This window comes from Pseudozyma flocculosa, assembly GCF_000417875.1.
Source record: "Pseudozyma flocculosa PF-1 unplaced genomic scaffold scaffold00010, whole genome shotgun sequence".
Taxonomy (NCBI): domain Eukaryota; kingdom Fungi; phylum Basidiomycota; class Ustilaginomycetes; order Ustilaginales; family Ustilaginaceae; genus Pseudozyma; species Pseudozyma flocculosa.
The window spans coordinates 290,931-315,039 of NW_006920878.1; the positions used below are offsets into that span (position 1 = coordinate 290,931).

Genomic DNA, 24,109 nt, shown 5'->3' on the forward strand with positions numbered 1-24,109 from the left:
GCTGGCAGGTGCTGGCTGCCGGCGCTGACTAGGCTGGCGGTGCTGCGCTGGACTGACGGCTGGCTGGCTGCGGCTGGCCAGTGGTGGCTGGGCTGGACTGACGGCTGGCGGGTGCTGGCTCAGCCGGGTGTCTGGCGGCTGTGCTTGACTGACGGCTGGCTGGTGGCTGGCTTGGGTGGCGGCTGGCGGCTGGCGGCTGGCTGGCTGCTGGCTGCGCTGCGCTGACAGCTGCGCTTGGCTGTCAGCTTCGCTTGGCTGGCGGCTGGCAGCCGGCTGGGCGAGTGGCGGGGCTGACGGCTGGCTGGCGGGCAGCTGCGCTGGGCTGGCAGCTGCGCTTGGCTGGCGGCTGGCTGGGCCTCGCTGGCGGCTGGTGGCTGGCTGGCGGGTGGCTGGCGAGTGGTGGCGGCTGGCGTCGGTTGGTGGTGGTAGGAGGGGAGGAGAGACGGGTGGGCGGGCGGATGGATTTGGCAAAGGGCCGGGTGGCCAGCGCGCGCGCAAGCAGGCCCCTGAGCTGACGTAAGCAGAAAGGGCCATTTTCTGCGCAGGGTAGGGTCGGCCCAGGCTGTGGGGGGCCCTACGGCCAAAAATGCCGTGGCTGCCCCTCAGAAAATGGCCGTAGGGCCCCCTACGGCCAAAATGCCGTAGCTGCCCCTCAGCAAATGGCCGTAGGTAGCCCTACAGCCCCAATTTTCTGGCCGTAGGTGGCCCTACAGCCATTTTTAGCGTAGATGACCCCCGATTTCACAATTTCAGGCCGTAGGCTCGCGTACGGCCAAATTCCAGGTGCCCTTTGCCGCTAGCTATGGATCCTTCTACACAAACGATTTCTGGATGCAGACTGGCCGTGCTGATTTTTAGATCGTATACTAGCTACGATTTTCAGATCGTAGCTAGACCTGTCTACCTACAATTCTGAGATTGTAGCTTCTTGTTAGCGTAGCTCCGATTTTTCAGATCGTAGCTACGCCAGTCTAGCTACGATTTTTCGGATCGTAGCTATGCCGGTCTAGCTACGAATTTTGGATTGTAGCCAGGCAGCGATCAGAATGTGGCTACAATCAATTGGATCAAATACTAGCTTTTATTGCAGAATCAAACGCTATCTACGCTACTGGAACCCACGCTGACTGGGAGGCATGGCGTGCCAGTGATACCTGCGCCAGCAAGGAGGCACTCACAGTGAGGGTAGGCTGGGGTCGGCGCTGGTTTGGTGGTGGCAGCTGCTGGTGAGACAGAAAGAGAAAGGCAGGGGCATTGTCAGCGTTGAGATCAGCAGAGAGTGACTGCATGCAGACAGCTTTGTGACTCACGCTAGCGAGAAGAGGATCTTTGTTGTGTTGGCAGTAGCTGCAAGTCGGCGTCAATGGTGGCGGGATGAGGCAGCTGGGGCAGATGCTTGTTGGTGGCATCAAGGTCGATTGGGCTGATGGCGGCAAGCGAGGGTTGACGGCGGTCAGGTGGCGGCAGCAGGTGAAGGTCCGATGGCAGGGAAGGATCTGATGGCAGGCAAGAGTCAATGACAGGCGAGGGTTGAAGGTAGTGGTCGGGAGGGAAGGAGCGACAGCGGAGCAGGCAAGACTTTATACCAAGGCAGGCGGGCAGGCGAGGCTCAGCTGGCGGGCGGGCGGTCAGGCAGGCAGCCTGCCTGCGTGAGCACATATGCATGCAAGCCTGCAAGCCTGCGTGAGCACGCACACGGCCTGGCGGCGTGGCCTGGCCTCCACTTTTTTTTGCGCGCATGCAAGCTTAGTCAGCCACACCAGCCAGCCAGCTTGCGCGCCCAAGCCAGCCAGCGGGCCGGCGCCCGAGCCTGCCAGCCACCTCGCCCGCCTGAGCCTGCCAGCCAGCCAGCCAGCTTGACTGCTTGCTGCAGAGCGGAAGCAGAGCGGCTGTCAATCATCGGAATCCTTGGAGATCTGCTCTCCGAGGATTCTGATGATTGACAGTGCGGAGGCCGCAGGGACGCGGCCGTGAGGTGGCAAGGCAGGCAGGCAGGCAGGTGGGGCTACAATCTTGGATCGTAGGTAGGCCCAATTTTGGATTTTGAATCGTAGCTAGTCGTAGGTAGGCTATGTGTTGGAAAAATCGAAGATAGGGATTGATCCCCAATTTTAGATCGTAGCCTACCTACAACCAAAATTGGGCCCAACCCTGCTGCTAGCTATGCTTGTCTTGCTGTTTGTGCTCAGCCCTGCACTGTCCCACTGGCCTTGACATCACCAACACCACGTGCACATTCTGCGCCAACACCATCACCGTTGTCACTTTGCCGTCATCGCCAACCCCAACGCCAACTTGTCACCACTGCCAAGGCTGACTTGCCGCCACCATTGACGCCAACTTGCCGCCACCGCTTACGTGACGCAGACCCTCTCTTGCCAGCGTGAGTCACAAAGCTGTCTGCGTGCAGTTGTTTTCTACTAAATTGGGCGCTGATGTTGGTCCTCTGCTTGCCTCTCTCTCATAGCTAGCAGCACGATCTGGTCAAAATAAATCGCCCATGTATAACAATTTGGAAATCCAGCTGCAGCCAGCTTGTGCAATTTCTCAGATTGCAGCAGTTGTGCAATGAGCTGCAATATGAGATCCTGGATTTTCCCTGGATGTAGTCAGTAATCTTGGCCACTCATAGTGGATATCAAATCGCAAGTGTATGACAACTCTCAAATCCTAGATCGCACAGCTTGTGCGATTGAGAAATTCGGGAATTACTTTTGCTACTAGCTATGAGGTGGTGGCAGCTGATGTGGTGGTAGGACAGCAGGAGGAATGACAGGCAGGCGGGTGGATTTTGCAAAGGGCCAGCTGGCCAGCACGTGCATGCCTGGCCTCCTGAGCTGACATAAGCAGAAAGGGCCGTTTTCTGCGCAGGGTTGGGCCAGCCCAGGGCTGTGGGAGGCCTACGGCCAAAAGTGCCGTAGCTGACCCTCAGAAAATGGCCGTGGGTGGCCCTTCAGCCAAAAACAGCCTGTGCAATTGGGAAAATTGGGTATTCATTTTGCTGCTAAATATGAGTTGCGCTTGCCAACGCCACTTAGGTGAGTGCATCGATCTGCGGCGTGTTGCCACCCTAGACAGCATCGGCGCTGACGCCTCAACACTCTTGATGCTCACCTTCATCCTCACCCTTGTCCAGCAGCACGTCATAGCCGCAACGCCAACCCATCTCTACAGTCACCAGCACCACCGCGCGCCTCGCTTGCCTTCGGTCAGTATCGTCGCCGCAGCATCCAGGATTTCGAATTGCAGCTAATCGCACAACTGCTGCGCTTCTGGAAAATCGCACAAGCTGGCTGCAGCTGGATTTGCAAAGCGTTTTACATGTGCGATTTTTTATGACCAGATCGTGCTGCTAGCTTAAGACTTTTGCTGCGCATCCTGAAGTTCTAAGAAACCACAAACCAATTGGTCAAGAGCCGACTTGTTGGTTATGTTGATTTGCAGGCCGAGTGTCTGTATCTCGGGCTGATGAGATAGTCGTTGATGCGTAGGAGATATGTGCGACTGGGCGCTGCGTGAGGGAGGGACGAGACGAGCCACTGCACCCTGTGCTGGGTTGTCTGCTTGGTCACGCTCTCGGCCTGGCGGATACGGGCGGCGGGGTCAGAGAGAAAGTTGCGCGAGTCGTCGGCGTACAGCAGCGAAAGGAGTAGGACGGCGCATGATGAAACGTGGTCGTAACTCGTTCCGCGCAGCAGGACGGGTCGATCGGGGAGGCAGCTGAGGGCTGACGACTGTGGATCAGGAACGGGTGGGAACGAGACTTCAGTCGGCGCTGGAGAGAGGGAGGAGCGCGGCTACGGGCATATCTTACAAGCAATGACGGGGCGCGTGCAATCAGCATGGCTGCACCGCGCTTGCCGGGTCGAAGGTCGAGGTGGATCCGCCTCCTCTTGCTCGATCCCGCGTCGCCTGGCTGCGGAGGAGACTGAGACAAGGTTTCGCCCGGGGGAATGACGGGGACGGTAGAACGGTCCGGGCTCACGTCGTGGCCATCGATGTCGAGGGCCGCGGAACAGTAAACGACCAGCCCGAAGCGACCCTCGTCCTCTGCGCCCGTCTCGTCGTTCGTCTTGCTGCCCTTTGAAACGAGGAGACAGATGCCGGTTCGTCCGATCTCTTCGAACCCCTTGTGTGTTCCGGTCATCTCCTTGGCCCCACTGTTGGCAGGAGCAGCTAGGTGGCGCTGGGGCTGGAACCATTGTTCCGCACCTTCTTGCCGGACCAGCTCCGCGACTAGACGAGGCAGGTGCTCTTTGGCCGCGGAGAGGAGGAGGTCTCGGTGTCTCCAAAAGAGAGTAGGCGTCAGCCCTTGTGCCCAGTTCTCGTGGTCGTCTCCGGCGCCCTGAACATATATCCGCGGCTGCTCTTCCTCCGCGCCCAGGTCTGAGTCCGTTGTCAATTGCTCGGGTCTGACGGGGTGGAACGAGTCGACAATGTGCTTTGACGCCGAAACGAGAAGGATGGGTGTGTATACCTGTCCCGCGTCGCCGTCGCAGTCGTCAGCGAAGAGGTCTGGCAAAGGCAGCGTCGTCTCTTGTGTGATGAAGAACGGACGCAGCGGTCTGTCCAAGCGGGGCACGTCGAGATCCGACTCGAGAAAGGTTCTGGTCCACGCGTCGACCTTTTCTTCGATTTGCTCTCTCTCGCTTGCTCCGACCATTCCGGGGTACGTGTCGAGGCGTCTCCAGCATTGCTGCGCCTGCATCGACTCCTCCCCGGACCCCGTCGCCGTGCCGTAGCGGGTCCACGAGGCGCGATTGAGGACGGCGCACCAGACCGGGACCGTCTTTGACAGCGCATCGGGCATGCTCTTGCCTCTGGTGGTGGAGTCGACGATGATGCATCCGCCAGAGGCGAGGAGAGGGTGCACGAGGTGCAGGTTCGGCCGCTTGAGGGAAAAAGCCCATTGGTGCGTATGGCCGTCTGTCGATTTGAAATACGAGACGAGGGTCGTGAGGCTCGGCGGCGTATACCACGCACCGCACCGGAGATTGGCTGCGCGGGGGTAAGGAAAGCGGCGGGCGTGATTCAGAGTGCTGAAGACGAAGGCGCAGCTGAGGGGCATGTTGGCTCACCTGTCAAGGGCAGATGCGGGTAAGCATTGGCCACCTGCTCGACGAAGCGCGAGTCCTGACAAAGACGATATCGGCGAGGGTGATACGGACTGGGCGTCAGGATGTGGCTTCGTGTCGCCTCAGCTGCATGACCAAGGTCGATCCTTGGCCGGCATATGCACCTCGTAGACGCTCGCCAGGCGGTGGAACATGTGCCGGCTCTCTTTGCGTACGTGCCGACTCGTCTGCCAGGCCATGTGGGTCTTGGTTTCGGGCTCTGCTTGCCCGTCGCTGGCCGCCACATCATGCACGGGTAGCGTAGACATACCAGAGAGCGCCGGCTCCGTGCGGTCGAAGGCGCGAATCCGAGGACGATCGTGCAGTGGATGGATTGGCTTGGTTCGTTGGTAATTGGTAGTTGGTGGTTGGTGGTTGGTGGTTGGTGGTTGGTGGTTGGTGGTTGGTGGTTGGTGGTTGGTGGTTGGTGGACAGGTGGTTGGTGGTTGGTGGTTGGTGGTTGCTGGTTGGTGGTTGGTGAACTCGCTCTCGGGCAACGGTCGGAGCCAGCCAGGATTTCCAGGCGGGCACAGGCAGCTCTGGCCCTCCACACGCGTATGCACCGCGGCTCGGCGGCGTCGGTCGAATCACGGGGACCATCAGGCGGTGTGCGCGATCTGGGCAACAGGTGATGAGCCTTGCGAGTGCAACAAGCGGGCAGAGTGGATCAACGTATCAGGACAGCGAAGCGCATCGTGGTGCAGAGTGGCTTGCAACGGAGTCGGATTCCTGACCCCGGACCGGTGGGCCCCCCGCTCAGTCGCCAAAGAGCAGCTCGAGATTCTCGAGCGCCTCGCTTTTGCCTCCCTCGTCTGCGCCGCGGCGGCCGGCCAGGGCGTGGCTGACCAGAGCCGTCTTTCTCCTCTGGATGGCCAGGATCCGATCCTCGATCGAGTCGGTGATCAGGTACCGGAACACGGTGACGGGCCGCGTCTGACCCAGCCGGTGCACCCGGTCCACGGCCTGGTCCTCGGTCGACTTGTTCCACCAGCAATCCAGCAGCCAGACCTTGCTGGCGCTCGTCAGGTTGAGCCCGACGCCTCCAGCGCGCAGCGAGATGAGCATCAGCAGGCTTCCCGAGCGCTTCTGCCACCCCTCGAATCGCTTCAGCACCTCTTCGCGGTCCTTTTGCGACGTCGTCCCGTCGAGCCGCACAAACGCGTGCCGGTTCCGCTTTAGCGCCACCTGCACCAGGTCGAGAAAAGACGTAAACTGCGAGAAGATGACGCCTTTGAACCCCGGCTCCGCGACGCGCAGCTCGTTGAGGTGCTCGAGCAGGGCTGCCAGCTTCGTGCTCGTGCGGAAGTCGTTGCGGCGGAAAAACACGGCCGGCTGCGAATGCTGAGAGCTCGGCACCTCGTCCGCTGGGCCGTCGCCGTTGTCGTCGTCGGTCACCTCGATGGCCTCGCAAGGAGAGCTTGGAGCGACCTTGCATCCGTCGCCGGTCTTACCGCTGCCGCCACGACTTGAGCGCGTGCGCACCGCTTCGATGAGGTCCTCGGCCGCCACTGGACCCTTGCGACACGTCGGGCAGCATGGCTCCTCCTCGCGATCCTCGCATGCCTGCAAGAACCCGAGGATGCAGTCCTTGCAACCGCTGTGCATGCACTTGGGCAGGTAACAGGTGGCGATCTTGGTCTCGAAGCAGATCGGGCATTCCTCCTCATCACCCTGGCCGCCCTCGCCACCGCCCTCGCCCCCCTGCGCCTTGATGAGCTGCTCGAGCACCTGCTGCGTGTAGGCGTCGCCCGCCGCCGCGTCGCCATCGCCGCTGCTGCTCGACCCCGTTTGGAACTCGGCGACGAGCTTGCGCAGGTCCTGCGATCCCTCGTCGTCGTCGAACAGCGATGCCGCTCCGTTGCTTGCCAAAGAGCCCTCCGCAACGCCATTGAGGCCCGTTCCGGCCTTGTCACCGCGCAGCACCAGCAGCGGATGGCACACTGCCTGACGCAGCCGCATCAAGACGGAAAAGATGACGCTGTAGTTCTTGCCGACGGTGCCGTTGGCCTTCATCGAGGCATACTGGAGGTATGCGCGGTGGTAGACGTTGTCGTAAATCTGGCGTTCGAGCGGGCTAAAGTCGAGGTTGCGCACCTCAACCGTCTTGGGCGGCAACTCGACAATCGGGCGACCGTCTCGGTCCTTCATCCGCTTTTCGCGCCGCAGCAGCACCGACTCGAGCACCACCTGGACCACGTCGAGGGCCTTTGGGTTCTTGTTGGCAAAAGGCTTGCTGATGAAGCTGTTGAAAAAGCTAAAGTCGCCCCACGGCTCGACGCGAAGGAACTTGAGCAGGCTAAAGAGGTCGGTCAGACGGTTGACGATGGGCGTGCCAGTGAGGGCCCACCGGCGGCGCGCCAAGAGGTCGCAGCACGCCTTGGCGTTGCGGGTGCTGCGGTTTTTGATGTGATGCGCTTCGTCGAGAATGACACGCAGCCACTCGACCGCGAACAGCGGCGCCACTGCGGCTGCATGGCGCGACAGCGCACCGCCAGCATCGATGAAGCGCTTGTACTCGGTCGTCAACGTGCCGTACGACGTGATGACGACGTCGACTTTGCCGCTTTCGAGCTGAGCGATGATGTCGGCCTTGGAATCGGCGTAGTAGAGCATCGCCGACAGCGTTCCTGGCTGGCTGGCGCGCGTCAGCTCATCGCGCCACTGGCTCAGCAGGCTCATCGGCGCTACCACCAGCGTCGCCTTGCCCCTCGCCACGGATGCCCTGAGCATCGCCCGGCGCTGGTCACCGGCCATGGACGCCGCGAAAGCCGAGGCTAGCGACGTCTGCCTCGGCGCGTTGGCAGCGGTCCGAGCTCGCTTCACCGTTTGCTGCTGCGTGGCCGAGCTGTCCTCGCTCTCGTCATCGCCGACGTCGCCGCCCTCGGGCGCCCGATTGGCGTGGATCAGACTGGCCACCATAATGGTCTTGCCAAGCCCCATCTCGTCCGCCAATATCCCGCCCCGGGAGCCCTTGCTGGACTTCTGAAAATCGAGGCTGAGGTCGCCCGTGTATGGGCTGAAGTAAAAGTTGCGGGTGTTGCTCGTGACGAGCGCCTCGTTGCCCTCTGGGTCGTCAAAGTCCATCGGGAACTCGTACTCCTCCCAGAGCGGGTGCAGGCTGGGTTCGCGGCCCTTTGGCGATTCCGTCTCGCCGTCGGCCTTGACAGCGTCGTCACGATCGCCGACGACGCGCTCCATTGTCTTCATCCAGCCGAGCGCCTGCTTCTGGTAAGGGCGGAGCTTAAGGGCAAACGTGTCGGGTGGCTCAATCTCGGGCAGGTCAATGTCGTGCAGCTGCGCCTTACTGTAGACCTCATCGAGCTGGTTGAGCGTGACTTCGGTGCCATCGTTTGGCTCGTCATCGCTGGCGGCGGGCATCGTGTCGCCATTGTCGCCGACGCCTAGATCGATGGGCTCTGCCGCTGCCGAGCCTGGGCCCGAGGCTGTCGGAGCACCGCTTGAAGCGAGCGGTCCTGGCAGCGAGGGAGCCCGGGCCGCCTGACTCGGGCTCGGGGCGCGGGAGGCCGAGGCCGCCACCGATGCCGGGACATCCTCGCCGTAGTGGTCGAGCATGGCCTCGCTGCCAAGGTCGTTGGTCGCCCGATGCGCCCTGAGGATGCTGTTGCTCAGCGAAGGCTTCAAGTCGCAGGCGCGGTAGAGCCTCAACAGCGAGACCTTGCGCTCGCGTAGACTCTTTTCGACACTCGTCTCCATCGTCTCGGGCCGCATCGCCTCAAACTCGCCGCTGGGATCGTGCCCCGTGATCAGGGAGAGGAAGAAGGCCTCCCAGCGAATGTAAGCCTTGACTTGGAGGATGATGTCGCAACCGACGGTGAGGCTGGGCGGGCAGTCGACGACAGCGCCCTCGAATTCGGCCATCTCGCTGTCGAGCAGCTTGCTCATCCACGTGGCCACCTCGAGCGGCATGCGTCCCACCTCGAAGCCCTTCATGTTGCTGAAGCGCACGATGTAGTCTTCCTTTTCCTTGCCCTTGGACTTGGCTCCGCCGACTCCGACACCGCCGCCGCTCGAGGAGCCGAAGCTGAGGGTTGTCTGCTTGGCTTTCTTGGCGCCACTGGAGGTCGACTTGCTCTTGGCTGCTGGGCCGGCCGGTGAGGTCGGGTGCTTCCTGCGCGGGCGGAAGATCTTGACAAGGTCGCCAGGCTGGACGTATCCAGTGCCCCTGGACATGGACCAGGCGGAGAGGACAAACGTGCCGAGGTAGCGACGTTCGAAGCGATCGCGGTCGATGTGGATAGACGGGGCAGGCGTCGGGCTCCTGGTGGGCAGCGCAGACTCGCGCGTACGCTTCTTATCAACGCTCTTTGCGCCCGCGGGGGAGGGCGTGTCGAAATTTGGCGACAAGTCATCGTCGAGCGCCCCGACCGCAGCCGTGGGTACTGACAAAAGTTGAGGGCGGTACGAGGTAGACGGCTCATCCTGGTCGTCCAGCACTGGGTCGGAAGAGGGTGAGCGGAAGTCGAGATCCTTGTCGTCGGCCTGAGGCCTAGCAGCTGGAAGCTTGTGCTTGTGCGATGGTGAAGCAGACTTGTCGTGGCCGAGCGAATCGTCGCCGTCTTCGTCGTCGTCTTCGATGTCAAAGAAAAGAGGCTTGGACTCGGCGGCCGCCCGGCGTGGCGGAGCTCGGCGGATGGGTGATCGTGTGGGGGACGCGGGTGCCACTGCGACGTGTGCGTCTGCGCTGTCAGTATACCCGGCGGCGTTGTCTCCGTCTCTGACATCGCCTTTCGAAGGCTGTGAGGTTGTTGCCGGTGACGAGGCGAAAAAGTCGCGGGACGTGGTGGGCGTTGTGGCAGCCGAGGGTTGGATCGCCGTTGCCTGGCTGCCCGTTGCCGTGTGCGAGGGCGCCATGGTGCTGCCACAGAGAGGCGATGCTGATCGAGGCCTGCGGTCACGGGAGGCAGCAGAGGCGTTGCCTGGATCAGTAGAGGTACATGGAGGGGGAGGTCGAAGTCGTGAGCAGGAGGAGAGGCCCGTGTGGCTGCGGCGGCGAGGCAGGTGTGGCGGGGCCCGCCTCTTAAAGTTGCAGCAGGTTGGGGTGTGGAACTTGCCGAGCCAAGTCAAGAGGAAAATGGACGCGTCGCTTAGCTTTTTGCCTGGCCGCGGCGTAGAGTGAGCAGCAGCGTCGCGTCGTTCGTCTGCGCGACCTCTCTCCGATGCTCGGTGCACGACAAAGGCCGACCTGGCCTGGCCCGGCACGCCGCAACACTCTCTCTGTCTCGACGTCAGCTTCCCCGCTCCCTGGCATCGACGGCGGTGCAACCTGCTCCGCTTGGCGAATCCTCCAGCCCCTTTGTGGGCATTGATTGATCCAGCCCAACGGAAGATTGACACCTGGTCATAGCGACAACCCCTCACCGCCACCTTCTCTCCCTTGAGCCCCGTCGCTGCCTCGCCCGTCAGGACGGGGACAGCTGCACGAGGAACAGACACTGAGCGTGTCTCGAGCGATCAGGTTCTTCTTCAAGAGGCTATTGTGCATGGACGACGGGTATGTTGAGCACCCTGTTACAGTCGAACGCCGCTTACACTCGGATGAGCGCGGAAGCTTCGAGGGAGTGGGTAGAGGGGGAAAGGGAGGGGGAGGGGATGCCATAGGCCGGAAGACTGGGCCGGAATACTGTATGCAATGAGTACGAGACCGATGCGGAAGAAGGTGGCAGAGGGGGTGGGAGGGGTATGCTGGTTGAGAGCGAGCGAGGGGCGCGACGGACCATCGGCGCCCAGACGAAACGAAGCGGAAGGAGTTCGGACAAGACGGCGCGAGGAAAGGCCCCGTCACCACTCTACATGACCTGCTCCTTGGGGAACTTGAGGATGGGGCCGACCTGGCCGATGCACATGCGACCAAGCTTGTGCCCGACATCGATGGCCTGGTCGAGGGCCTTGCCCATGATCAGGGCAGCCATGACGCCGCCGGCAAACGCGTCGCCGGCGCCGTTGGTGTCGACAATGTCCGAGGGGTTGATCTTGACCGTCTGGTGGATCTGCGTCTCCTTGTTGCCCTTGACGGCGATAATGGTGGGCTCGGCGCCGTGCGTGATGACGACGGTGCGCTTCTCGGCGCGCGGGGTGGCGCTCTCGAAGTCGGCGATGGCCTGAGCGATGGTGGCGAGGTCCTTTGTGCCGAGGTTGTGCGACTCGGCAAACGCCTCGGCCTCGGACTCGTTGCCAAAGACGAGGTCGGAGAAGGGCAGGATCTCGTCGACCTGGGCCTTGAAAAACTGCGGGATAAAGGGTGCCGAGAGGTTCATGGAAAAGGGCACGTCGCGCGCCTTTGCCTCGTGGGCAAGCACCTTTGCGCTCTCGAGGCCGTGGGTGAGGAAGAAGCCGCCCATGTAGAAGAACTTGGCCTTCTTGATGACCTGCTGCGCCTCGGCGGTCTCGAGGTGCGACTTGTCGAACTTTTCCGCCGCGCCGAGGTTGGTGCAGAGGGATCGGTCGTGGCCGGTGAGGACGACGGCGCACGAGCCGGTGGGGGTCGAGGAGTCGACCTGGTAGACAGACTTGAGGCCCTCCTTGTCGTTGGCGGCGCGCAGCTGGTTGGCGAGGTCGTCGCTGCCGACGCAGCCCAGGTAAGCGGTCGAGTTCGGGGGCAGCGCGTACTGGGCGCAGCGGGCGGCGTTCTGTGCGGCACCGCCGGCGACATAGGTCACTTCGTAGTTGTCGACGATGTGCTGATAAATGGAGAGGTGCTGGGGCTCGGCCAGGATGGCGTCGTTGGCCTTTAGGTTGTACTTTTCCAGCACCGCCTCGCCATTGCGGATCTGCATGTCGAGGAGCGGGTTGCCGATGGCGACCAGCTCAAAGTTTCCGCCAGACATTGTCAATAAGTAGGTGCGTGCGGCGACGAGTTGATGATCGAGAGGGAGGGCAGGTGCAGTCGTGATGGGGAGACCAAACAGGTTGGTGGTAATAAGAAGGTAATTGTGGTGGTGGTGGTGGTGATGGCTGCTGGGGTTGGGCTTCGCACGCTTTCATGTCATCGCAGCCTGACCAGACGGCCATCTAGACGCGAGCACAAGGGCCGAAGCGTCACGGACGGGCGGGCGGGCGGGCGGGCCAGCAGCCCGCATGCCTGCCTGCCTTTTTTTCTTTTCTTCCTTGCCCGGAGACTGGAGATCGGCAGGGTCGGCCTCGCGCACGGAGCGCATGTCCGCTGGTTAGCCCCCCAGCCCGTTCCCTTTTCGGTTCCGCCCGAGCAGTTCATCCTGCTCTCTGCCTTGCCATGATCGACGTCTTCGATGCTGCTACGGTACAGTACAGTACTCGACGGCTGCCCTGGTCAACGATACAAATTACATGCGATGGGGTGCGACGATGCGCGCGGGTCGACGGTACGGGACGGGAGAGCCTCCTAGCGTCCCGAAGATCTCTTGCCCTTGCTCGACTTGCGCTGCAGCCGCCCTCCGATCCAGGGCGCCTTGGCCGCCAGGCTCGAGGCGCCGCTCTTCCTCTTGAGCGCCACTCCCCTTTCCCGCAGCCGCTGCATCCGCAACTGGTGGTCCTCTCGCTTGAGCTGCTTCTTGGCCTGGTTCATGCTGGTGCCCTTCTCCAGCGCCGCAGTGCGCGACCGCACCGCTGAGCTCTCCCGCCGCACCGGTATGCCGCTGCGCGAGACGAGCGCCGAAGATATGCTGTGCCCGTGCGAGTCCTCGGCATGCCTCCCGCGCCGCCCGCGATCGCGCTGCAGCATGTCGCGTTCCACTTCGAGGAAGTGTGCCGCCACCAGCCGATCGATCCGCGCCTCGATCGATTCCTCCGGCGTCGCTTTGTCGAGGTGAACGGAATCCGTTTCAGCTTCCTCATCGAAAGACTCCCGGCGCTTCGGCGGCCCTTCGACTCCGACTTCATCTTCGTCGACGTAGACTGGGGGCAGCTCCCCGATGCCCAGGTCCAACTCGCCCATGCTGTCGCCCACCTTGCCTTCGCGCCAGCGCTGCACGAAAAATTCGGCCGCACCGTCGAGGTCACGCGTACCGCCGCGCGTCATGGTACCAGGAGCGCGCTCGGCGACGAGTTCGAGGAAGTCGGCCACCGAGTTGGTTGGCTCGGCGCCGTCGGGCGGCAACGGCATGTGTGTCAGGTAGGCCGGCCGGGGCGCTGCCGCCGCCGTCTCGGATGCGTGTTCCAGCTCGCGTTGCTGAAGCTCGTAGCCATAACGCAGGTTGAGGCGGTAGAGGAGATAGTCGGCCAGCATCTGCACATCGAACAGCGACGTCTTGATGCCCGCCGCCAGCGCCAGCTTGATTGCGCGCTCGGCTCCGGCCCGGCCGCGGCCGAGGAAAGGCACCATGACGCCGGGCGTGTCGTAGACGTAGATGGGAGGGTCGTACGGCTTCTTGCTGGTTTCGACGGCATCGCTAGGCCCTGCGCTGGAGGTCGACGCGGCGCCGAGTGCAGATGAGTCGGGGTCAATCGTGAACAGGCTGGCGTTGCCACCGTGCTCTCGGGCGTCAGGCGCGTCCCCGTCGGCGTCGCCCTCGCGGCCGCGGTGCTTGGCGCCCGACCTGCGATCGCCTCTCCGGTCGCTGGTCTGCGTCGGTCCATGCTTGGAGATCCGCACGGTACCCGTCAGCTTGCGGGTATGGCCGGGATGCGGCGCGGTACTGGCCGCCTTGCCCTTGCCTGTGCCCACCCTTCGGAGCGCATTGAGGAGGGAGCTCTTGCCTACGTTGGGCATGCCGAGAATGAGGAGGCGCACGCCCTCCTCTGGCGTCGGAGTGTGCCTGAAGGCGCCCGAGAGCGTGGCCTTTGCGCGCTTCTCTGCCCTCTCTGAGCGCGGGGCGGCTGCCGAGAGCGGCGAGGCGGCGAGGTGGCGGGCACGCTCCTGCACCCACTCGAGGACCTTTTTGACGTGCTTGTCCTTGCGTGTATCGACAAAGATGACCTCCTGCCCGCCTCCGTGCTTCCTAAACGCCCGGATTATGGGCTCCTCTAGGCGAGGGTCGATGAGGTCCCGTTTGGTATAGACGACAAGTCGGCGACTGCCCCAACCGTGCCCTATCCCGTCGCCGTCCGACGCCTCGTGGAAACCCGCATCGGCCGCGGGAGCCTTGCGAAGGAGCTCCTCGAATACAGGGTTGATGCTGGTGATGGGCAGACGTGAGTCGCGCGCCTCGATGACGAGCGGAGGGGGCGAGCGAGAGAGGAGGTAGGGCATGGAGCGGACCGCCCTCTGCATGTGGCCAGCATACCACGAGGGGACGACGGTGGGGAGCGGAAAGCGACGCCGCGGTCGGAAATTGGCCGAAGCTGGCGCTCCAGCCGGCGTCGCGGCAGCGTGGCCATCGTCAACAGGTTGCGGCGATGTCGACAAGGGCCGCCGTGCCGTCGCGCTCGAGAAGGCAGCAGGGCGACATGCTCTGACCCGTGGGGCCATCCCGAGTGCGAGCGAGACCCCTGCCGCGTCGGCACGGCAGCGGGCTGCTTGGGGTGCTCTGCAAGCAGCCGTAACAGTAGCTGCTGCTGCAGAGGTCGTTGCTGGCGAGGGTCGGGGCATGGCCGACACGGTTCCTGGGATGGTGGTGGCTCCAGAGAACCCTGAATGACAGCCAAGCCCGCCTTTTTTTTTTTCACCCGGACCGAGTGGAGGTCAAGACCAAGGTGACACAAAGTGAGGAGTGGGTGGCATCAAAGGTTGTACCTTGCTGATGCAGCATGCTCCCTGCTGTTTCAATTTGGGATGAATCAATCAGGCTGATTAATGGAACCCACATTGCAAGTGGCTCTACGTCCAGTCCAACATGGTGAACTGCAAGTCTTGTGGAGTGCAGTGAAATATGGTGCTGTGGCACCCCTCCCCCCTTGATGGGCATCCGTGTACACTTCTGCTTGCAACAGATGCTGTGGTCATTCAGGCAGGACAGGGTGCTAGCAACCATGACCCTCCCTTTATCAGCTGATCTCTGTGCATCAATCACCTTTTGGATGAGGTGTGTGTGAGGAGGTGGTACATGTGGTGGTACAATTGGGGCAGGGGCAGCCTCAGCTCTAGGTGTCAAGGAATATCCCAGCAGCCTCCCCCCCTTGGGTTCTTCTCCTTTTTTCCCTGCCCTCTCCCCTGCAGCTTGTACCAGTCTTGTACCATTCTTGTACCAAGTCTTGTACCAGTCTTGTACCAGTCTTGTACCATTCTTGTACCAGTCTTGTGTCACAGCCCTGGCCCAATCGGGGCTGAGCGGTGCGGGCCAGCGGGGCAGAGGATTTCCGGAGCCGAGGTGAATTCTCTCCGCGCGGCCGCGGAGAGGAATCATCGGCCGCCAGCAATCCTCTGCGCGCCGGGGCAGCGTCGGCACGCACCTAGCGGATCCGCAGTTGCTCCTGCTGGCAGGAGGACTCCTCTGATCCGCTCCGAGGGCCAAGGACTAGGCCTCGGCCACGTCGGTGGCGTCCCACCTCGGAGCAACGCCCTGGGATGACAATGGAGGACAATAGGACAATAGAGGCCATTCCTGATTGGTTGAGGCAGGGATGCCTCGACGCCGTAGGTAGACAGTATATAGCCTAGTCCTCCTCCGTGTCGGTAGACTGGATGCCCCTCATCCAGTCTAGTCAATACCAGTCCTCACCGCTTGCTCGTCTTCCATCGACGCGAGAGCCCGAGGCTACCGTTGTCTAGCAATTGCAACGTCTATCGACAGATCACCACGCCAGCTCACTTCCGTAGTCATCCTTGACCGTGGACGCCTGCCAACGGTGCTCACAGTCGCCCTTGGTATCAACCCGCCGTTCCCAAACCTCGCTCGCGCCTCTGACGGGAGCACCGAAGCGATCGCCCTCCGACGCGCAGAGACTTCTCCGCCCCTCGGACAATCTTCTGCGCACCGCCAGGTCGACCTTTACATCTTGTACTTGGTACAAGTCTGTTACACTTTGGTACACACCCTGATGGGTATATATACAGGCCCTTCTGGCCTGCCCCTCTCCCCCTTCTCCTCAGGCAATTCACACCCATTCTCCTTCCCTCACCTTCTCCCTTCCCTCCTCCTCAAGACTGGCCAGTCACCATCTCTCTCTCCCTCACCATCACCTGTCAGCCTCAACAGGTCAGGACTCCACCATCTGTCAAGGATTCCTTCAGACACACCAGCCTTTCTGTGTTGACATCTTGTCTTCCTCAAGGCCTTACCAGGACCTTAAAGAAATAAGCCCTGTACACCTCCTACCTTGGTCCAACCTGCCCCCCTCCAACTGTCAGGACTTGGCCGGCGAGGGCCCACGGCTCTCGGATGTTAGTCCGGAGCCAAGACGAGGGTCATTGCTGCAGCCCAGTCCGAGCCCCAAAGTGCGTGGGGCCGGCCCCACGCACATTGGGCATACGGCCGTGGCAGCGGGGTACGCCACTAGGGTTCCTTTGTCGATTGTACTTAGTATCCTAGTGATCCTACGGTGCAACATCAATTCCTAGCTACTCTACCACAACCTCTCTTGGTCCACACTCCCCGCCCTCGGCCGACCGCGGTTCGCAAGATCCCAAGGGCATAACACCAACCTTTACACTAGGCCTTGCAGAGCCTTGTTTGGTCTTGACCCAGGCACCTGTCTCAACAATTTCTTCCATTGCCACCTTGTGGTCCATGGGCTGGCGCTGGTTGTTTGCCTTGCACTTGTGTCGCGCGCGCGGCCGACCCTCGGCTCCGAGAGTCGGCCTGCATGCCTTTTTAGGCGCGCGGCCTCCCCGCGACTCCTTCCCTCTGCTCCTCATTCATCGTCTCATCCCCTTCCCACAGCACATGGTGACAAGAGCGGCACTGCTCTTCATCTCGCTTTTTTCCTGCTTGGAACGGCCCCCCCGCCCTCTGAGTAGCTCACAGGTGGCCGCCCAAGCCCCGCCGAGCAGTTGATTCGACCCTCGATCCCGCCAGGACCTCCTCTCGCGCCAACCGCCAGCGCAGCATCAGCGCATGGTGCTTCGCCGTTCCCCCCGGAATCATCCTCCTTCCACCGCACCCGATCCTAGAGCCAAACGCAAGAAGAGCTCCGCGTCTCCGTCTCTCCGTCTCCTCACCCTCGGCCACAAAGCAGCTCGCATCCGCCCCAAGATCTGTGGCGGGAAACCAGCATACAAGCAGGAGCACCCCCCCTCCCCGTCCCTGTCTCTCGCATCCTCGCTCACCTCCTTCACCCTTAGAGAGGCATCCAACGCTCTACTTGCCACCCTCGTCATGTCCAGCCCCTCACTCTCGGCCGCCGCGGGCGCTTCTGCCACCACCGACTCCGCCCGCCGCGAGCCCACCGCCTCTTCGAGCACAGCCTCTGACCTAGAGAGGCTCATCATGAAGGCCGTCGGCGAAGCCACCAAGAAAGCGGAGGAGAAGGCAGAGCAATGCCACAAGGACATGCAGACCCTCATCGAGAACCAGGCCCAGCGCATCGACCTCCTGCAGTACGTCATCAAAGGCGAGGACAGCAACGACTATGACCCGAACGATCCCACTCGACTGCAGCTTCAGCGTCGCCGCCAGGAAGCAGAGGAGGCCGCCACGCGAGCAGCCAGGCAGACATTCATCCAGAACTTCGTCAACAGCGGCCTGCCGAAGAGCGAGGCCGAGCAGCAAGCCAACGCTATCTTCTTGCCAAAGCTCGAAACACCGCTCAAGGGCCTCGGTCTAAGCACGTCAGTCCTGCCCACTACTGGCCAGCCTTCGGGATCCAACGTCGTGCTGCCGATGCCACCCATGGCCTCGTCCCCCGCGTCGAGCATTTGCGGCCGCATCACGCTAAAGGTCGACGACGTCGGCACCATCAACGGCGATGTGACCAAGGTGCACCGCTTTACCAGTCGCATCCAGTCACTCATCGACAGCCGCAAGAGGGACAGCGAATTCGAGCGGGCCGTGCTCGATCTGCTGCCTCTATGCATGCGCGACTCGGCCGACGAATGGTACTACGCCCTCCTGATCGAGACACGCAACGCCATGACAGACAGTTGGGCCGTGTTCAAGCGGAATCTACTGTCCAACTTTGTGGCCGACCTCACGAAGACAATGGAGGACGCCGACGCACGCCGATGGGATCCGGACACAGAGACGGCCGACTCATACCATTTGAACAAGCTGTCCAAGCTACGCGCCGCCTACCCGGAGCGCTCCGAGAGAGAGCTGTGCCTGGCCATCATCCGCGGTCTGCCCGGCTCTTTCCAGTCTAAGTTGCGCACTCAGATGATGGGCAAGCCGGCGCTGTCGCATCTCATTGGCAAGCTACGCCAGTATGAGTCCAGCTGGCGAGCAGAGCAGGAGGAGATCTCTGTCAAGATTCGCCAGCTCCGCCGTCCGACTGGCGCGTCGCCGGGCTCGGCGTCTCGTCCGCTGCCTCCTCACCTCACAGCGCCCTCCCCGCCTCGCGACCTGACCGCTCGCGATTCGTCGCAGCGCGAATCGACGCCGTTCAGGAGGGAGACGTCCATCAACCCGCGCGCGTCGTTGTCTCAGTCGTACAACCCTGACAACGTTTCCTACGTCGAGAAGGACGGTCGCCGTGTCCGCGCGTACCGCATCCCCGCCACGGGCAGCCTAGTCTACCTTAAGCATCCATGCCGTCGCTGCGGGGCCGGCCACTTTGACTTCGAGCATGAGTTCAAGTCGGCGTTCAAAGCGGAAACCCACTTCCACGACGGAGAATGGTACTTTGGCGACTGGCCACTGCTAGACGCGGACATCAACGAGCTGTCCGACACGCCGTACGAGGCCTCGACCGGCACCGTCTCCTCTCGCCACTCGATGGAACAAAGCCCTGACCCGTCGCGGGGGGGCCTCTAGGCCGAAATGCCTCTAAACTATCGGTCTCAATGACCGTAGAGTCGTCGCCGCTGGACGTCACGACTCGCGGGCACACCCAAGACGGCAGGCCGTCCCCGCTTTCCATACCCGCCAACACCCCGTCCGACAGATCGCAACGCATCAGGCACTGCAACACGCACAACACCTTGTCTCCGGCTCAGCAATGGAATCCACCCAGCACTCTCAGCGATCTCACTCAGTCCATCGACCCTCCAGCTCCCGCCACCAGCTCCGATAATACTGCGACCCAGACGTGTCAGCACGACGGCTCCAGCAGCGCATCCATCGAGCGCGACGGCTCCAGCAGCGCAACCATAGAGCGCGACGGCTCCAGCAGCGCACCCATAGCGCGCGAAGGCTCCAGCAGCGCCGACGACGCTTCAAAGGACCGTGACAGCTCCGTCGGTGCGACCGACGCACACAGAAACCCCGACACCGCGCCCCTCGACGGCACCGGCCTGCCCGACGACGCCAGCCCTGAGCAACCCAACGCCAGCGTGTTCATCGCTGATTCCGTGCGACGCGCCGAAGTCCTGCCCATGCAGCGAACCTGCCATGCAGCCAGGAGACAGGTGACCTGTCCGCCACACCCCGCCACCGGCGACGGAACAGCTTTCCACCAATTCCCGCCGGTGACCGCTTACGTCCGCATCAGCGACAGCACCGACAAGCGGCTCGCCCTGCTCGATACGGGCTCATCCATTGGCCTGATCGACGCAAAGCTGGCTGAGAGCATTGGCGTCGCGCCGACCGGTCCCCAGGTCTCGGTCAACGGCATCGGTAACGACAAGACAGCCGGCTTCGTCACATTGCCGTTTGTCATCTCGGCCGCCGCTGACAGAGAGCCTGTTGACATCGCATCATCCAGCGACTTCCACGTGGTCCACAACTTTGGCCTGGGAATCTGTCTTGGCCTCGACGCGCTGCACGCCATCGAGGCAGCCATCGATCCGAGCCGAGGAGTGACCGTCACACCGCACGGCACCTTCCCGATCTACGACCAACGGGGAAGACCTCTAGTCAACCAAAGGCTCTCCAAGACAATCCGCACCGCCGCGGCGACCACACTTCCGCCAAAGTCTCACGCGTGGGTTCGAGTCACCCACGGCTGCCGCCGCGACGTGGACTACGTCGTGGACAGCAGTCTTTGGTCACACGGTCCATCAAGAACACTCTTCGCGACAGGGCGCGCTGTCATCGACGCCGACACTCAGTATATCCTGGTCACCAATCTCAGCGCCCGACCGCATCGCTTGCATCAGAACCTCGTCCTCGGCGAGGCCGCCCCGCTCGTTGCAGGTACGCAGGCAAGCCGAGCAGGCAACTTCTTGCTCTTCGCGGAGGGAGATGAAGAGCTCCGTCCGCCCGACTCCTCGCAAAGCACCGCTGCGCAGGACCTCTCACAAGAGGTGCCCACCGCTCACGCCCAAGGCAAAGACGGCGAAGCCCCACACGCAGCCACGCGTGCTCCCGCTCAGGACAAGTCCGGCGCCGTTGACCATAGCGAGATCGGCGATGCTTTCGGCCCAAACGCAGCCGCCAAGCAGCAAACGGCAGACAACGGCACCGCGGTACGCAGCCCCGCACGACCCCTGTCGGAACAGGACTTGCTGCTGGTCCGCGCTACGGCCGCACTCGCGTCCAACATCGGCGGTGGGACGGCGCCGTACTGGCAAGCCACCGGCACAAGCAGCGACGCGCAACCGCTACAGCCGTCCGACGAATGGCCGCTGCCCAAGACGCACGCCGACCCTCGCATCGCGCTTGTGGACAAACGCTTCCGCGTCGGCTGCCCTCCCGACTCGGACGAGCCACACCAGGTGATTGTCGACGTTCTGCGACGGAACCTCGACGCCTTTTCACTGGACGGTCGCCCTGGCCACATCCGCTGCGAGCCCATGCGCATCCCGCTAAAGCCCGGAGCAACGCTTCGACCTGAGGCCCCCCGCCGCGTCAGCCCGCAGTCTCGGGGCATCATCGACGCGAACCTCGAGCAGCTTCACGACTGGGACTGTATCGAGCCGTCGAACTCGTCAGTTTCCTTCCCGATCCTCCTGGTCAAGCAAGGCACGAAGCATCGTATGTGCGTCGACTACCGCGGACTCAACGAGGCCAGCACCGTCGACCGCTACCCACTTCCGCGGATCGATGACGTCCACGAGGCACTCGGCGGATGCACCATCTTCTCCGGACTCGACGCCATTCGGGGATACCACCAAATGGACATTGCGGAGGAGGATCGCCCCAAGACGACCTTCGTTTGCCACCACGGCCTCTACCAGTACAAGCAAGTCCCCTTTGGCCTGCGAAACGCGCCGGCCGCCTTCCAGCGATTCATGGACTTGCTTCTGGGCGGCATGCGATGGGTCGAGGCACTGGTCTACTTGGACGACGTCGTTGTCTTCTCCCGCACCCTTGCAGGCCATGCCGCGTCCCTCGAGCGCCTCCTCAAGGCCGCTATCGCCGTCGGGCTCAAGTTCTCGCCCGAGAAGTGCACGTTCGCCACGCCGGAGCTCAAGCTGCTCGGGCGGAAGATATCAGCCGACAGCGTGGCCACTCTCGATGACAAGACGGCCGCGATCCAACATCTTGCGGCGCCCACCTATCTCCAGGACCTGTATCACGCCCTTGGCCTCTTCAACTACTACCGCTCGTTCATACCGCGATTCGCGGAACGCGTTGCCCCACTCACCACGCTCACCAAAGGGCACGCATACAAGAAGAACGAGGCCGGCAGGTGGTCCCTAGTTGATAAGGCCGGCGCCCGCGTCAGCGCGCGCTCGATCAAGCTCGATTGGGGTCAAGACCAACAAGCCGCGTTCGAAGACCTCAAAGGCGCGTTGGTGTCGCCGCCCGTTCTCGCCCATCCCGACTTCAAGAAGCCCTTCGTCCTCTACGTGGATTCGAGCAAGCACGCATTTGCGGCTGCGCTGCACCAGCGGCAGGACGCGGCAGCACATGACCTCGAGACGCCGCCAGTCCCTCAGGCCACAGCCTTACCCGCTGAGACGCAATCCCTGCACCGCATCCTCGGCGATAAAGACGCCTACGCTGACGCGATGGCCTTGGACCCGGCCTTCGCAGCGCTCTGGCGACAAGCCAAGGCTGGTGACGACACCCCCGGCTACCGCTTCCTCGAGGGTCTCCTCATCTGCACCGGCCCGCATGGCCTCGACCATCAAGTATGCGTCCCGACACCGCTACTCCAGCCCATCCTGGCCTCGTCGCACGACGCAGGACACTTCGGCTTGGCCAAGTCCCTGCTGGCAATCCAAGACGTCGCGTACCATCCGCGCCTTGTCGAATCGCTCCGAAGCTACATCCGTCATTGCCCGGCCTGCTTGCGGTCCAAGCCACGACGCGCGGTCGGTCGCCTCGACACCAAGCGGATGCTGACGGCATCCAAGAGGCCGTTCCACAGCATCTCTCTTGACGTCGCCATGGGCTTCCCTCCAGATGAGAAGGGGCGTGACGCGCTACTGGTCGTGACCGATCTGTTCTCCAAGATGGTACTTGTCGAGCCTTGCAGCAAGACAGCGACGGCGGCAGACCTATACAGGGCGGTCGAGCAGATGGTCACTCGCCGCGGCTGGTCACCCTCGGTCATCATCACCGATAGCGATGCACGCCTGGTGGGCAACGTCGCCCAACGCTTCGCAAGGACGATCGGTGCCGAGATCCAACCCTCCCGCCCCTACCACCAGCAAGGCAACCCGGTCGAACGGCAGATCCAGACGTTGCAGCGCGTCATGCGCACACTGGCACTCGACTGCGACGACTGGTCGACGCTCGCCGCCGCCGCCGAGCTCGCGATCAACACCTCACCGTCTCTCGCGACCGGATACGCACCACTGGACCTTGTCTACGTGGAGAGCGGTGCCGACCGCCTGTTCGCCCAGCTCAGCAACGACGACGACCCAGCCCTCCGCCTCCTGGACGACCGGTTTGCCCTTGCACATGGACGACTGCGTCAAGCACGAGACGCTGTCGCTCGCGCGCAAGCTGTGGACAAGAAGCGTTTCGACAGACACCGTCGACCCCTCCCAACGTACCGCGCCGGCGATCGCGTCCTCATTCGCACGGCCGACCGTCCCGTCCTGGCGGCCGCGAACAACAAGCTCGACCCCCCCACCGTGGGCCCCTTCGAAGTCGCAGAAGTCCTGTCTCCACACCGCATCCGGCTCTCACTGGCACCAGACATGAAGATCGACCCTATCTTCGATGTCTCGCAGCTCGATCCCTATCCGGACTCCGACCCTTTCGGCCGACGCCTCGACGCTGAGCCCGTCAGCGCCATCGACGACGAGCCGACCTACAAAATCGATCGCATCATCGACGAGCGCCCCAACCGACGTACCGGCGAACGCTTCTTCCGCGTCCGCTGGATCGGCAACCCGAGGCCGACCTGGGAACCGGAACACTTGCTACGAGAAGACGACTGCGACCAAGCTATCCTCGACTGGGAGCTCCGCGACGTCCGCACGCCACCGCCCCCCCCTCGCCTGCGCCCTTCTTCTCAGCCAAGCCGAAGGCACCTTCCGACGAGCGTCCCGTCGCGTACGTGTCGAAGTTGACGAGCTCATCGGAGTCAAAGCTGGTGGTCCTCGAATTGGAGATCACCGGACTTGCGTGGGCCTTCCAACGCCTACGACATTACCTCGAGGGCGCCGTCGCGATCACCGTCATCACCGATCATGCGCCTCTAAGAGCCGTGCTGCGTTCGCCCACCAACAGCCTCCGACCGTCCACCCCGAGGATAGAGAAGATGAGAGCGTTCTTGATGCCGTTCCTTGATTCTGTCGACGTCAGATTCAAGCCCGGCAACCTACATGCCAACGCCGACGCCCTGTCTCGCCTTCCCCGCTTGGCGTCCTGATCCTCTCCCGCTATCTTCCCATCCCTTTTCTCGTCGCCCCTTTTGTTGACCCGCTTCCGGCCCCACACTCTCCTCTCTCCCTTCTCCATCATCGCACCTCGTTGCTGTACATTAGTCCAGCTCTCTGTTGGAGGGGGGGATGTCGCGCGCGCGGCCGACCCTCGGCTCCGAGAGCCGGCCTGCATGCCTTTTTAGGCGCGCGGCCTCCCCGCGACTCCTTCCCTCTGCTCCTCATTCATCGTCTCATCCCCTTCCCACAGCACAACTTGCAGAGCTCCCTGAGCAGCTCAATGTGGTGTTGATGGAGAGCTTGCGCC

At 62.5% G+C, this 24,109-nt stretch overlaps 6 protein-coding genes across 6 annotated transcripts; 2 read left to right on the top strand and 4 right to left on the bottom strand.

The window, feature by feature from the left end:
- Positions 1-3,428: 3,428 nt before the first annotated feature.
- On the bottom strand, positions 3,429-5,314 carry PFL1_03327 (uncharacterized protein; the record flags this gene model as incomplete). The annotated part of the gene is made up of 4 exons (XM_007880844.1): positions 3,429-3,734; positions 3,815-4,998; positions 5,079-5,133; positions 5,240-5,314. 4 exons carry the CDS (start codon positions 5,312-5,314, stop codon positions 3,429-3,431), a joined length of 1,620 nt encoding a protein of 539 aa, XP_007879035.1.
- Positions 5,315-5,870: 556 nt separating this feature from the next.
- Positions 5,871-9,986, bottom strand: PFL1_03328 (uncharacterized protein; the record flags this gene model as incomplete). Its single annotated transcript, XM_007880845.1, has 1 exon — positions 5,871-9,986. One exon carries the CDS (start codon positions 9,984-9,986, stop codon positions 5,871-5,873), a length of 4,116 nt encoding a protein of 1,371 aa, XP_007879036.1.
- A 935-nt stretch (positions 9,987-10,921) lies between these two features.
- PFL1_03329 (uncharacterized protein) lies at positions 10,922-11,959 on the bottom strand (the record flags this gene model as incomplete). Its single annotated transcript, XM_007880846.1, has 1 exon — positions 10,922-11,959. The coding sequence occupies one exon, from the start codon at positions 11,957-11,959 to the stop codon at positions 10,922-10,924; it is 1,038 nt and encodes a 345-aa protein (XP_007879037.1).
- A 533-nt stretch (positions 11,960-12,492) lies between these two features.
- PFL1_03330 (uncharacterized protein) lies at positions 12,493-14,298 on the bottom strand (the record flags this gene model as incomplete). The annotated part of the gene is made up of 1 exon (XM_007880847.1): positions 12,493-14,298. The coding sequence occupies one exon, from the start codon at positions 14,296-14,298 to the stop codon at positions 12,493-12,495; it is 1,806 nt and encodes a 601-aa protein (XP_007879038.1).
- A 3,004-nt stretch (positions 14,299-17,302) lies between these two features.
- On the top strand, positions 17,303-18,895 carry PFL1_03331 (uncharacterized protein; the record flags this gene model as incomplete). The annotated part of the gene is made up of 2 exons (XM_007880848.1): positions 17,303-18,440; positions 18,465-18,895. 2 exons carry the CDS (start codon positions 17,303-17,305, stop codon positions 18,893-18,895), a joined length of 1,569 nt encoding a protein of 522 aa, XP_007879039.1.
- Positions 18,896-18,924: 29 nt separating this feature from the next.
- On the top strand, positions 18,925-23,490 carry PFL1_03332 (uncharacterized protein; the record flags this gene model as incomplete). Its single annotated transcript, XM_007880849.1, has 2 exons — positions 18,925-23,391; positions 23,437-23,490. The coding sequence occupies 2 exons, from the start codon at positions 18,925-18,927 to the stop codon at positions 23,488-23,490; spliced, it is 4,521 nt and encodes a 1,506-aa protein (XP_007879040.1).
- Positions 23,491-24,109: the final 619 nt, after the last annotated feature.